The sequence below is a fragment of the Schistocerca gregaria genome, chromosome 4 (genome assembly GCF_023897955.1).
Source record: "Schistocerca gregaria isolate iqSchGreg1 chromosome 4, iqSchGreg1.2, whole genome shotgun sequence".
NCBI classification, from domain to species: domain Eukaryota; kingdom Metazoa; phylum Arthropoda; class Insecta; order Orthoptera; family Acrididae; genus Schistocerca; species Schistocerca gregaria.
The window spans coordinates 352229374-352241981 of record NC_064923.1 but is presented as its reverse complement, the minus strand read 5'-3'; the positions used below and the strand labels follow the sequence as shown (position 1 = coordinate 352241981).

At 40.7% G+C, this 12608-nt stretch overlaps 2 protein-coding genes across 2 annotated transcripts in view; both read left to right on the top strand.

The window, feature by feature from the left end:
• The window catches only part of LOC126267726 (methyl farnesoate epoxidase-like), a 65328-nt gene extending 61438 nt beyond the window's left edge, over positions 1 to 3890 (top strand). The window contains exons 4-5 of the mRNA XM_049973028.1: positions 339 to 519; positions 3878 to 3890. Of these exons, the coding sequence (XP_049828985.1) occupies positions 339 to 519; positions 3878 to 3890 (194 nt within the window). The remainder of the gene's footprint in view (positions 1 to 338; positions 520 to 3877) is intronic.
• A 1016-nt stretch (positions 3891 to 4906) lies between these two features.
• LOC126267725 (methyl farnesoate epoxidase-like) overlaps positions 4907 to 12608 on the top strand; it is a 74931-nt gene continuing 67229 nt past the window's right edge. Inside the window, exon 1 of the mRNA XM_049973026.1 lies at positions 4907 to 5011. Within this exon, the coding sequence (XP_049828983.1) occupies positions 4907 to 5011 (105 nt within the window). The remainder of the gene's footprint in view (positions 5012 to 12608) is intronic.

The window sequence follows — 12608 nt, the reverse complement described above, 5'->3', positions numbered from 1 at the left end:
ACTATCAGTGCATAGTCGTGGGAATCTTACTCGAGAGGCCGCCATCGAGAATTGAAATAGGCTTCAGTTCAACTATCGTTGACAGTGAGCCACAGTGGATCAAACCATGTTGCAATGTGTGGTGAACATATGTGCAATTTCCAAGGGGTTGCCTTTATTTTTGTTGCTGATTTGTTTTTATTTGTGTTATTTTCATTTTGCTTATTCTTTCATTCCCCACTCCCCTTGAATCTGATCCCAAATATTTTCACAGGTACACCGGTGCTGCAGACTTTTCTTGGGCATTTTAATTAGATAAGCTCTTCGCAACCAGTTTCTTGTATTGTTTTTTTTTTCAGAGGATCAGCTTCTCATGGTGTTATACGACATTTTTGTTGCTGGCTTGGAAGAAGTAAGCAACGCTCTTCGATTTGCATTTCTTATGATGTTACGGCATCCCGATGTCCAGGAACGAGTGCAGAATGAGATAAAAGAAGCAGTTGGTACTGACAGATTTCCAACACTCGAGGACAAAGACAGGTATTTAGATAAACGTTCTACCGTTACACGTAAAGGAGAAAACTGATGAGACTCGACATCTAGAATTCGTAATTTTGTGACATATCTAACCGACCAATCTAAATTTCGAAAAATGACTTGAAGTTTACCATTAGCTGTACAGCACTGACCGTTTACAATATTAATTTTTAAAAAATTGTGTCGCTTTTCAGTTCTCTAGAATTTCTTTGTTGTATATTTTGCATTGTCTGTACAGTTATTTTTTTAAAAATGTTATTCTCATACTCGTATGTCATTTCAGTTTTCTGTTATCTACCATCAGCACCAAGCTTGACCTCTTTGTTTACTATTATACAAGTGACATTTCATAGGTTTTTTTCAATTTCGGTAACAAGCCGAAGGCTACTGGACTCGTGTCCGGGTTGTAGGGAGGATGTGGCAACACCTCCCGCCTGTATTCGCGCAGTTTCTGGGCTGCATCATTGCCCATATGCGGGCGAACATTGTCGTGGAGAATGGGTGGCCGAGTCTCGAGCAACAGAGGTTGAGTTTCTACATTTTTCTGCACAGGTTTTGTATGAAGTTACGATAATACACTGCTGTAATGCTTGTTCCACATGGGATTCTATCTGTCATGATGAGTCCTTGGTGATCATAAGCAAAAATCTTTTTTTTTGGACAGCGATTTCAACTCTGGTTCAAAGTCTCTAATCTGGGTTTCATCAATATATACAACTGGGCAGGAGAATCCTCGACTCTCACGGACGAATCGTTGCTTGAGCAAGGTTGCAATGTCCAGACGTTTCTGCTTGTCTTCAGCAGTAAAACAGTGTGGGATACATCTCGCATAAATTTTTCTCTTCTTCAAATCATTCATCATCATACGGAATACTGATGCTGGGGGAACTGCCGTGGCTTCAGAGAGTTCCTTACAAATCGCACTGCAGTCTCTTTCCTGAACATGTCCCATAAGTTTCTCACTTCGTTCATCTGTTGACGTTTGTGGTCTTCCGGATCATAGATTATCATCTATGCTCTTACGACCACCACGGAAGCTATTAACCCAATGTGAAACTGTACTACGGTCCCCTGTAAACTCACCACAAACTTCACGTAACGCACTGTCGTTTTCTGTTGGGTTGTTGCCGCATAAAGTTTCTGTCCTCATGTACGACCTCTGGTTTTCATCAGTCACAGTACCAGAGACCCCTGCATGGTCTGTTTCTAACTCTAGCTAATTTTATGTTAGAATACACAGCGAAAAAACAAACACACATGCTTCTTCCTCAAACTCCCGACTACATGTGTCCTAATTTTCACTGTTGTTACATCAAAGAGTCCACAGTAATTCCAACGCGTGCATTACTTGTAAAATGTCCCTAGTAATTACTTACTTCACCGTCTTCTTGCATACTCGTATGTTACAATGAAGTACTTCTATACTCATCATCTTCTGAAAATAAAATAACTAGAGTTCTTATTTTTCTTCTTGTTTCTTCATCTTACAGTCTTGGGGATCAATAAAGTTGCTAACAACTAATTGTATATCTAATTAAAATATTTATTCGGGGAAGGTAGGTTTCTCGCAGAAACTTAGCCTTGTGTCATAAAAGAACGACTAATACAGAAGAGATACATTAAGTTAAAAAAATCGCTATCATGAAGAATGTTTCCTGATCTGAGTTACGGAAGTAAAGCATGAAGTTTGTATTAAAACTGTACGATGGACCGGCACTCGAACCTGGAACGTTTGTCTTTCGCGGGCGAGTGCGCTGCCACCTTTCTATTTATTCTCTTTTCCATATGGGCCGCCCGTCTCCCCTTCTAGCCCATACATTCACTGGCCGACCGGGGTGGCCGAGCGATTCTAGGCGCTATAGTCTGGAACTGCGCGATGCTACGGTCGCAGGTTCGAATCCTGCCTCAAGCATGGGTATGTGTGATGTCCTTAGGTTTGTTAGGTTTAAGAAGTTCTAAGTTCTAGGGGACTGATGACCACAGCAGTTAAGTCCCATAGTGCTCAGAGCCATTTGAACCATTCGCTCACCTTCTTTGCCTTCTACGCTTCTTCGTTGTTTTGTTGTTTCTTCTGTAACATCGTAAAACATGAAAATATCTCCTTCTGTGAAACTAAATTATCTACATTTCTTAAAACACAGTTGTAATTGCTATTCTTAAAAAGGATATTCTACTTGAAACTAAATTAGTTTCGTATAAACAAATGTATCCCGACTTCTCTGCAGTTGATGGTTGCTGTTCACCAAGCCTGGTGAAATTCTTCTTTCTAGAGAATTGCCAAAACGTCTGAAAACTTCTTCTTGACGGTGAAGATTTTGTATTCCGTAAACGCAACTTGCTATAGGAAAATTAAATAGTATCTTCCAAAGCAGAAAGGTTCTGCTCGACGAAAGAAAGATCGCTTTCACTAACATTAAGCCAAAATTCCTTAATTTTTTTTATTTTTTTGTTTTATGTAAACAAAACCTGTGTTCAGTCGTGTCGGTCAGTATGGCAGTACAGGGGTCAAAAATAGGGTAAAATTATCTTTGTGTCTCATGCAATGTAGCAGTTTGTGTGCTCCACTGTCAGGTGATACCAATACCTTTTCTCCTTATGTCTTCAGCCATCAGGTTGGTTAGCAGCAGTTTTCCATGCGTTTCTGTCTTCGGCTTCCCCCTTGAGAGCAGTATAGGTAGTGCAACTGGTACCTTCATGATCTGCTTGATGTATTCTAGTCTTGATCTGCTTCTTGTATTTTTCCCGTCTACTGTCTCTTCAATGATGCTTTTAATGATACCATCACGTCTCAACAGATGGCCGACCCATGTGTTCATTCTGTGTCTGATGAACTTCAGAAGACATAGCTTTTGTTCCTTTGCTCTGTGGAGACCTTCTTCGCTTGATGTCTTGTCTACGCAGGAAATCTTGAGCATTCTACAGTAGCACCTCATCTCGAAGTCTGTTATTTTATATTTTGTCTGCTTCTCTTGTGTCCCTGTTTCACTTCCGTACAACAGCACACTCGAAATAAATCTCTTTTTGAGGTTTTTCCTGAGACGTTCGTCTATGCTGCTGGATGTAAAAAGGTTTCTTCTCTTGTTAAAAGCAGCATTTGCCAGGTGGATCTGACTTGCAATATCGTTCCTTGACCTTCCGTCTGATTTAATTTCACTCCCTCTTAGTTCCACCACGTTTTCCCTTTGTTCTTGGCCAGTCCTAAAGTTTTCTCTGCTTTTATAGTAATTTGTACATGGACTTCATGCGAACACTTTTTCTGTTGTCTCAGTTCCTTCTCTAAATTTTTCTATATTTTGTATTGCAATATTAGCTGTAATGGAGTTGTATCTGATTAAGTTACTGGTTGTACTTTTTGGTTTAGATGGGAGAGATAGGATTTTAATCTTAGAGTGACAATGATCTGAATAAAATTCCCAAGTTCTCATTACTTTAATATTCATAATTTCCATGATACTCCTTTTAGATATGGCTGTGTGATCCAGTTGAAATTCTCTTAGGTTTGGTGTTGGAGGTGTCCAACTGTTGGCTTACTGGTCACTTTGCAAAAATGTGTGGACATCAGTAACTGGAACATGTTACACATAATGATCAGTTTCTCACCATTTCTGTTTGTTCTTAAGTGTGCTAGATATTAGCCTATAACTATCTTAAATTTCTTTTCCCTCCCAACTTGCACATTGAAGTCGCTGAGAAGTATTTTAACATTGTTTTCAGGTATGTTGGAGATTTCAGATTCCAAAAGACCCGTAAACTGATTTACTTTCTGCAGATTTCTTCTTTTATCATAATTAACAGGTGCATGGCAATTTATAAGGGTATAGCTTCTATTCTTGCACTTCATTGTTAATATGGACATTCTTTCTGACTTCAACGCAAACTGTTATACTGTCTGCGATCTTTTTGCTGGTCCCTTACTTTATAACAGATTATCATCACTGAGATAGATCTACATAGAATCTAACGTGTCATTTCTGCATCCATGTAACGATCGAAACTACAAACTGCGTTGTGATCGTCTTTGGTGAAGCAATATCGAGAGCTGTTAATTGAATACTGTATGCTCCGTTTTGGTGTCTTTCGTTTTGATGCCATCATCAGTAAACATCTTGACAACACTTTATTCATCCGAGGCGTAGCGCTCAAATGGTTATACGAAACGCGATATTTAGTCATCCTGAGTTTGAAATATTTTTATTTCCTTGTTTCGAAAGTACTATTCTACCAGGGCATTCTTTTGAAATCGTTTAGTTGAATATGACTGATTGATAAATAACTAAGGCCTTGATCTTTATCACATGGTTTGATGCACCTCCCATAAAAATGAAGTCTGAGAATTCATATCAGTAAAATAATGGCAAAAACTTTTATTATTTGTAGGTTGGTTTACACCATGGCTGCCATAATGGAGTCTATGAGAATGTGTTACGCGTTACCAATACGTGGATTTCGGCGGTTACTCGAAGACACCACGCTACACGGCTATAGACTCCCAGCGGTTTGTACATTTCTTGTGTCACTAAGACCAAAACCTACACTATGTGATAAAAAGTATCCGGACACTCCCAGAAACATATGTCATCCATATTAGGTGCATTATGCTGCCACCTACTGCCAGGTACTTCATATCAGCGACTTCAGTAGTTGTTACATATCCTGAGCGAGCAGAATGGGACGCTCTGCAGAACTCTTGGACTTCGAACATGATCAGGTGATTGGGTGTCACTTTTGTCATGCGTCTGAGCACTATATTTCCACATTCATAAACTTCACTGGGTCCACTGTTCGCGATGTGATAGTGAAGTAGAAACGTAAAGGGACACGTACAGCACAAAATCGTGCAGGCCGACCTCGTCTGTTGAAGGACAGAGACCGCCGACAGTTGAAGAGGGTCTTAATGTGTAATAGGCAGACATCTGTCCAGACCATCACACAGGAATTCCAAACTGCATCAGAATCCACTGCAAGTACTATGACAGTTAGGCGGGAGGTGAGAAAACTTGGATTTCATGGTCGAGCGGCTGCTCAAAAACCACACATCAATCACACTAGTAAATGCTGAACGACGCCTCGCTTGGTGGAAGGAGCGTAAGCATTGGACAATTGAACAGCGGAGAAACGTAGTGTGGAGTGACGAATCACGGTACACAATGTGGCGATCCAATGTCAGGGTGTGGGTGTGGCGAATGCCCGGTGAATGTCATCTTCCAGTGTGCGTAGCGCCAACAGTAAAATTCGGAGGTTGTGGTGTTGTTATGGTGTGGTCGTGATTTACGTGAAGGGGGCTTGCACCTCTTGTTGAGTGATCCTGTTACAGCACAGGCCTATAATGATGTTGTAAGCACCTTCTTGCTTCCCACTATTGAAGAGAAATTTGTGAATGGCAATTGCATCTTTCAACACGATCGAGCACCTGTTGATAATACACGGTCTGTGGCGGACTGATCACACAACAATAACATCCCTGTAATGGACTGGCCTGCAGGGAGTCCTGACCTGAATCCTTTAGAGCACTTTTTGGATGTTTTGGAACGCCGACTTCGAGCCAGGCCTCACCTAACGACATCGATACCTCTCCTCAGTGCAGCACTCCATGAAGAATGGGCTGCCATTCTCCAAGAAACCTTCCAGCAGCTGAATGAACGTAATCCTGAGAGAGTGTGCCAACACGGTATTGAAATCCAGCATTACCGATGGAGGGATTCACGAACTTGTAAGTCATTTTCAGCCAGGTGTCCGGATACTTTTGATCACATAGTGTACATCAGCCACTAACTAGAAACTTACTTTGTCTTATTATCAGTTCTTACCAGTTGGAATCTTTAGTTGATATACTAACCTTGAAAGGAAATATCAGTAGTTTTTGTGCCAGAATTGTTCATTTTTTTACGTATATAGTACTATAGTATAGCGTGAGCCAACTTACGAGGGTACAGATTACCAAGCTCTATTTTTTAAAAAGTCTCCGTGGATGATTATTCCCCCCCACCCCTCACACACACACACACACACACACACACACACACACACACACACACACACACACACCTTGCCATACGTACCAACTTAAATTCCAAAACTGTTACTTTCTGATCACTCTGTTTTTGCATCTATGACTAACTGACATCCAATACATTTCCATTCTACACTGTCAAGTTTCCCTGGGGCGTTCTGGTAACTGATCAAAAATAAAAACTGTCCTGGAGGAGAAATTGTATCTAACCAAATTACTATATTTACAGGACGGTGCTGATCCGGTTATCCATAGTAATAATTACTTTGCCGATAACATACGTCAGTGATGCCGATATCAATGTGTATATCAGCGAGTATCTGCTGTAATAATTGATTTAAAGGACAAGCTACAAGTTCGAGGAGCTGTCATCCATTGAAACAGAAACTAGGCCAGTGAGACTCACTTCATCTGTTGGTAAAATGCTGTAACCAGAGTCAAGGGGAGGTAAACGTAAAAGGGTAGAGCTCTATTTATTATCGGCAGTTAAAAACATGTGACACAATGCTACCACTTAAAGAACTCTCAGCAAGCGATGGGAAAGAACATCATGTGCACTCAGTTGTCTACCTGTGGATCTTATTCGAAATGCTGAAGAGGTTATTTCGGCAGTCATTAAAGGAACAGATTGTACCAACTGTCGATAGTGGCGTCATACTTAGAGCAATCCATAAACCAGTAGAGAAGGTTAGTATGCAAAATTCTTCCCACGTTCCGTGGTGCGTTGACGGATTAAAGGAAGGTGTAAAGTAGAGCCTGTGAAGGTCATGTACAAGCTAGGCAGTTACTTCCTAGACTTGCGCTGCACTGTCACGAAACGTAAGCTCCCCCCCCCCCCCCCCCTTAAGTGTCACGGGTATCCTCTACACATCAGAGGCTGCTACCCAGGTAACTGAATCATTGTACCTGAATATGTGTTGAATGAACGAGAGTTTTTTTTGAGGAAGTGACTCTCCATGCAGTCCACATCATACACCGAAGCGGCAAGAAAACAGATGTAGGCATGCATATTCAAATACAGACATATGTAAAAAGGCAGAATACGGCGCTGCGGTTTGCAAAGCCTATATGAGACAAAGAGTCTGACCCAGTTGTTAGATCGGTTACTGCGCTACAATAGCAGGTTATCAAGATTTAAGTGAGTTTAAACGTGGTGTTATAGTCGGTGCACGAACAATGGACACGGCATCACCGAGACAGCGAACAAGTGGGGATTTTCCCCTACGACCATTTCACGAGTGAGCCGCGAATGTCGGGAATCCTATAAATCATCAAATCGTCGACATCGCTGCGGACTGAAAAAGATTCTGCAAGGACAGGACGAACTACGACTAAAGAGAATCGCTCAACGTCACAGGATTGCAACCCTTCCGCAAATTGCTGCAGATTTGAACACTGGGCCCTCAACAAGTGTCAGCGTATGAACCATTCAACGAAACATCATCGATATGGGCTCTTGGAGCCGTAGGACCGCTCATGTACCTTTGATGACAGCATGACACAAAGCTTGACGCCTCGCCTGGGCCCGCCAGTACTGACATTGGACTGTTGATGACTGGAAACATGTTGCCTGGTCGGACGAATCTCGTTTCAAATTTTATAGAGTGGATTTACGTGTACGGGTATGGGGACATGGGACCTCTGATACATCTAGATACGACTGACAGGTGACGCGTATGTAAGTATCCTGTCTGATCACCTGCATCCTCTCCTGTCCACTCTGTATTCCGATGGACATGGACATTTCCAGCAGGACAATGCGACACCACACAAATCCAGAATTGCTATAGAGTGGCGCCAGGAACACTCTTTTGAGTTTAAACACTTCCGCTGGCTACCATGTCCCCAGACATGAACATTATTTCACGTCTCTGGGATGCCTTGTTATGTGCTGTTCAGAAGATATCTCCACCCCTTTGTATTCTTATGGATTTATGGACAGCCCTGCAGGATTCATGCTGCCAGTTCCCTCCAGCACTATTTCAGACATTAGTCGAGTCCATACCACGCCGTGTTGCGGCTCTTCCACGTTCTCGCGGGGGCCTAATACGATATTAGGCAGGTGTAACAGTTTCTTTGGCTGTGCAATGTAAGAGCTGTAAGAGACCTAGAAGCATTAGTGTAAGATCCAAAGAAACCCTTCTCTCAGGCAACAGTATTAAAATGCTAGTGCATAACTGCTGAATCATTCGCAACACTGTGCCATGTTTTGAAACGTTCCTGAATACCAGTGAAACTCAGGTTATACTAGGTACAGAAAACTGATTGAAAGCTGAAATACTCAGCAGAGAGATTTATTGGGAAGCGTATATCAATGGGACAGACTACTGGGAAAAAGAGGTGTGAAGAGGTGTTATGTTTGTTTCAGTAGACAAGAAACTCAAACCCACGAAGATAGAAATCCAAATTGCATGTGAGAAGGTTTGGGCAAGATTCGGACTTGTCTGTGGGTATACACTTGTAACTCTATCCTTCTGTCGACCGCCAGACTCGCCCCTCGTGATGCATTCAAGAATTTTAAAGAGAACCTCAGTTCGTTAGTACCTAAATTCCCCAGTGAAGCTGTAAACATTGCATAAGACACATGACTCGCAATATGATGGCTGTGGTTGGAGTTGCACGTTACAGTGGTATCACTCATGGAAAAATTACTGCAGTAGCTGGTGTTAGAGCTGCACCTTTTTTAGACTGAAGTCAGCTAATAGGTATACTTGCTTAAAGGAAGTGCTTCTAAGGGCTCACCTCCAGAGAATGTAATGCTTCCAAGTAGAGAAGGAATTAGCATATTGCATCAAAATATAAGAGGTATTAGAGATAAAGTTAGTGAACTGCTAACAGATGTTAACTCTGAAATTATTGGTATATCAGAGCACGACTCAAAAAATTTGATAATTCAGAGACTTCCTTTACCAGGCTACAGATTAGCTGGCTGTTTCTCGAGGAGTTCCTTGCGGGGTGGGGGAGTGGCTCTGTATGTAAAAATCAGTATTTCATTTGAGTCCATAGACGTATTATTTGAATTTAGTGAGGGTTCTTGATTCACTTTGTAAGAAGTACCAGTAAGTAGTTATATGTGGTGACTTCAATATTAATTTTGTACATGATCGTGTAAGAAAAAGGATGTTGGTAGATCTCCTAAATTCATATGATCTGAAGCAAACTGTGTTTTTTTCCAACTAGGGTGCAGGGGAACAGTAGCACAGTCATAGACAATATTTTTATTCATTCTTCATTCTGTTAGTAAAAGGGTGAATGGCCTTTCAGACCATGATGCACAAATTTTAACACTAAAAGGTTTTTGTACTCAAACCAATCTCGTATTTAATTACAAACTACATAGGAAAGTTAATCCACCAGCAATAGAGAGTTTTCAAGACTTGTCAAGGAACAAGAGTGGCAAGATGGTTATGGTGCCGATAATATAGGTGATAAATACAATGCTTTCCATAACACATTTCTCATGCTATTTGAGAGTTGCTTTCCATTAGAACATTCTAAACGGGGTACTAGCAGTAATGGACAGCCCGGTTGGCTGACTAGTGGGATAAGGACATCATGTAGAACAAAGCGGGAATTATATCAAAATGTTAGAAGTAGTCACAATCAGGCTACAGTAGCCCATTACAAACAGTATTGTAAGGTGCTTAATAATGTTTAGCAAGGCAAAAAGTATGTTGTATCCAAATAGAATAGCTAATTCACAGGATAAAATTAAAGCCATATGGTCAGTTGTGAAGGAAGTGTCTGGTCAGCAGCACAAGGTTGATGATATAAAGTCAGTTCGCAGTAATAATATTTCTGTTACTGATAAATCATATATATGTACAGTATTTAACAACCATTTTCTGAGCATTGCTGGTAAATTAAATAAAAATTTAGTTTCTACAGGAAATCATATAAATTTCTTAGCAAATGCCTTTCCGAGATTGACGTTTGAAATACTTCTCTGTGATACAGACAAGAGGGAGATTGAGTCAATAATTAAATCACTGAAGACTAAGGACTCTCATGGTTATGATGGAGTGCCTAGTAGAATGTTAAAGTACTGTGCTGCACATGTTAGCCCTGTACTTAGCCATATTTGTAATTTTTACTTTAGGAATGGTCAGTTTCCTGAGCAATCAAAGTACTCAGTAGCAAAGCCGCTTTATAAAAAGGGAGAAAGGGATAATTTTAGACATATTTCTATGCTATCAGTGTTTGCAAAAGTTATCGAAAAGGCTGTGTATCTAAGGTTAATTGATCATTTTATATCACACGATTTGCTATCAAATGTACAGTTCGGCTTTAGAAGTCGTTTGACAACTGAAAATGCTATATTCTCTTTTCTCTGGATGGGCTAAACAAAAAGTTTCGAACGCTTGGCGTATTTTTTGATTTAACAAAGGCATTTGACTGTGTTGATCTCACAATTTTGCTCCAGAAGTTGGACCATTACGGAATAAGGGGAGTAGCTCACAATTGTTTCACCTCTTACTTTAGCAACAGGCAGCAAAAGGTACTATTCACAATGTTCATAATGGCTGTGATGCAGGATCTGAGTGGGGTACTGTCAAGTGGGGGGTGCCCCAGGGATCAGTGTTGGGGCCACTCCTGTTCCTTATTTATATAAATGATAAGCCCTCTAGTATTATGGGCAACTCTAAAATACTTCCGTTTGCTGATGACACTAGCTTGGTAGTAAAGGATGTTGTGTGCAACATTGACTTGGTTTCAAGTAGTGCAGTACATGACCTCAGTTCATGGCTTGTAGAAAATAAACTAATGTTAAGTCACAGTAAGACTCAGTTTTTACAGTTTCTAACACACAATTCAACAAAACCTGACGTTTTAATCTCACAGAACGGGCATATGATTAGTGAAATTGAAAAGTTCAAATTCCTAGGTGTTCAGCTAGATAGTAAGCTGTTGTGGAAAGCCCACGTTCAGGATCTTGTTCAAAGACCTAATACTGCCATTTTCACTATTCGGACGGTATCTAAAGTGAGTATTACTTCGACACGTAAATTCGTCTACTCTGCGTATTTTCATTCACTTATGTCGTATGGTATTATGTTTTGGGGTAACTCTTCCCATTCTAGACGGATATTTTTCGCTCAGAAACAGGCGGCTCGGGCAATAAGTGGTGTGAGTTCACGAACCTCTTGTTGACCTCTGTTCACGTGGGTGGGTATTTTGACATTGGCCTCTCATTATGTATATTCCTTATTGTCCTTTCTTGTTATCAATATTAGTTTATTTCCGAGAATAAGCAGCTTCCACTCGGTTAATACTCGGCAGAAATCAAACCTCCATTTGGATCGGACTTCCTTAGCTCTTGTGCAAAAAGGTGTGCAGTATACTGCTGCATCCATTTTCAGTAAGCTGCCACTCGAATTTCAAAATTCTTAGCAGTTATCCACGCGCTTTCAAATTCAAACTCAAGAGTTTTCTCATGGGTCACTTCTTCTATTCTGTCGAGGAGTTCCTTGCAAAATTAAGCTGATTCTCATTGTACAGCTGATAGCGTTTGCTTAAACTTATGGACTGATTTTCTTGCAGGTTCATGAACATTTATTTTTATCTGTTATTATTTTTATGTTGTAACTTCATGTACTGACACGTTCCAGGACCTTGGAGATTTGCTCCTGAATTTGTTCCTACGAAACTTGACGTGTAAATAAATAAATAAACCATCATTATTGTTCAATGTGCATGATTGCACAAGTTCAGCAGTCAGCAGTTGTGGCACTGCTAGTCAGGTCAGCTTATCCAAGGTCCTATTACATCGGATATGAATAAACAGTTTTTAATTGTCCTGAGGCAAAAAACTGCATAAAAAGGAAAATGACGTTGGGTTTTAAAAGAAGATAACAAAGGTTTCTTGCAGTCGTCAGACTGGCACAAGACATTTTCGATATTCTTTCACCATTTTCAGCCATATGATGACATACGAAAAAGTAAGTTCCACAGCATATCAGAATGTGTCTGGGGGCCCTTTCAGAATGCAATGTGCAGTGCCTGCCTACAGTTCAGTTCTGTTCATACATGGAGCACTGGAGACAACATGTTTCAGTTGACCCTGCAGCTAGAAATCACATGG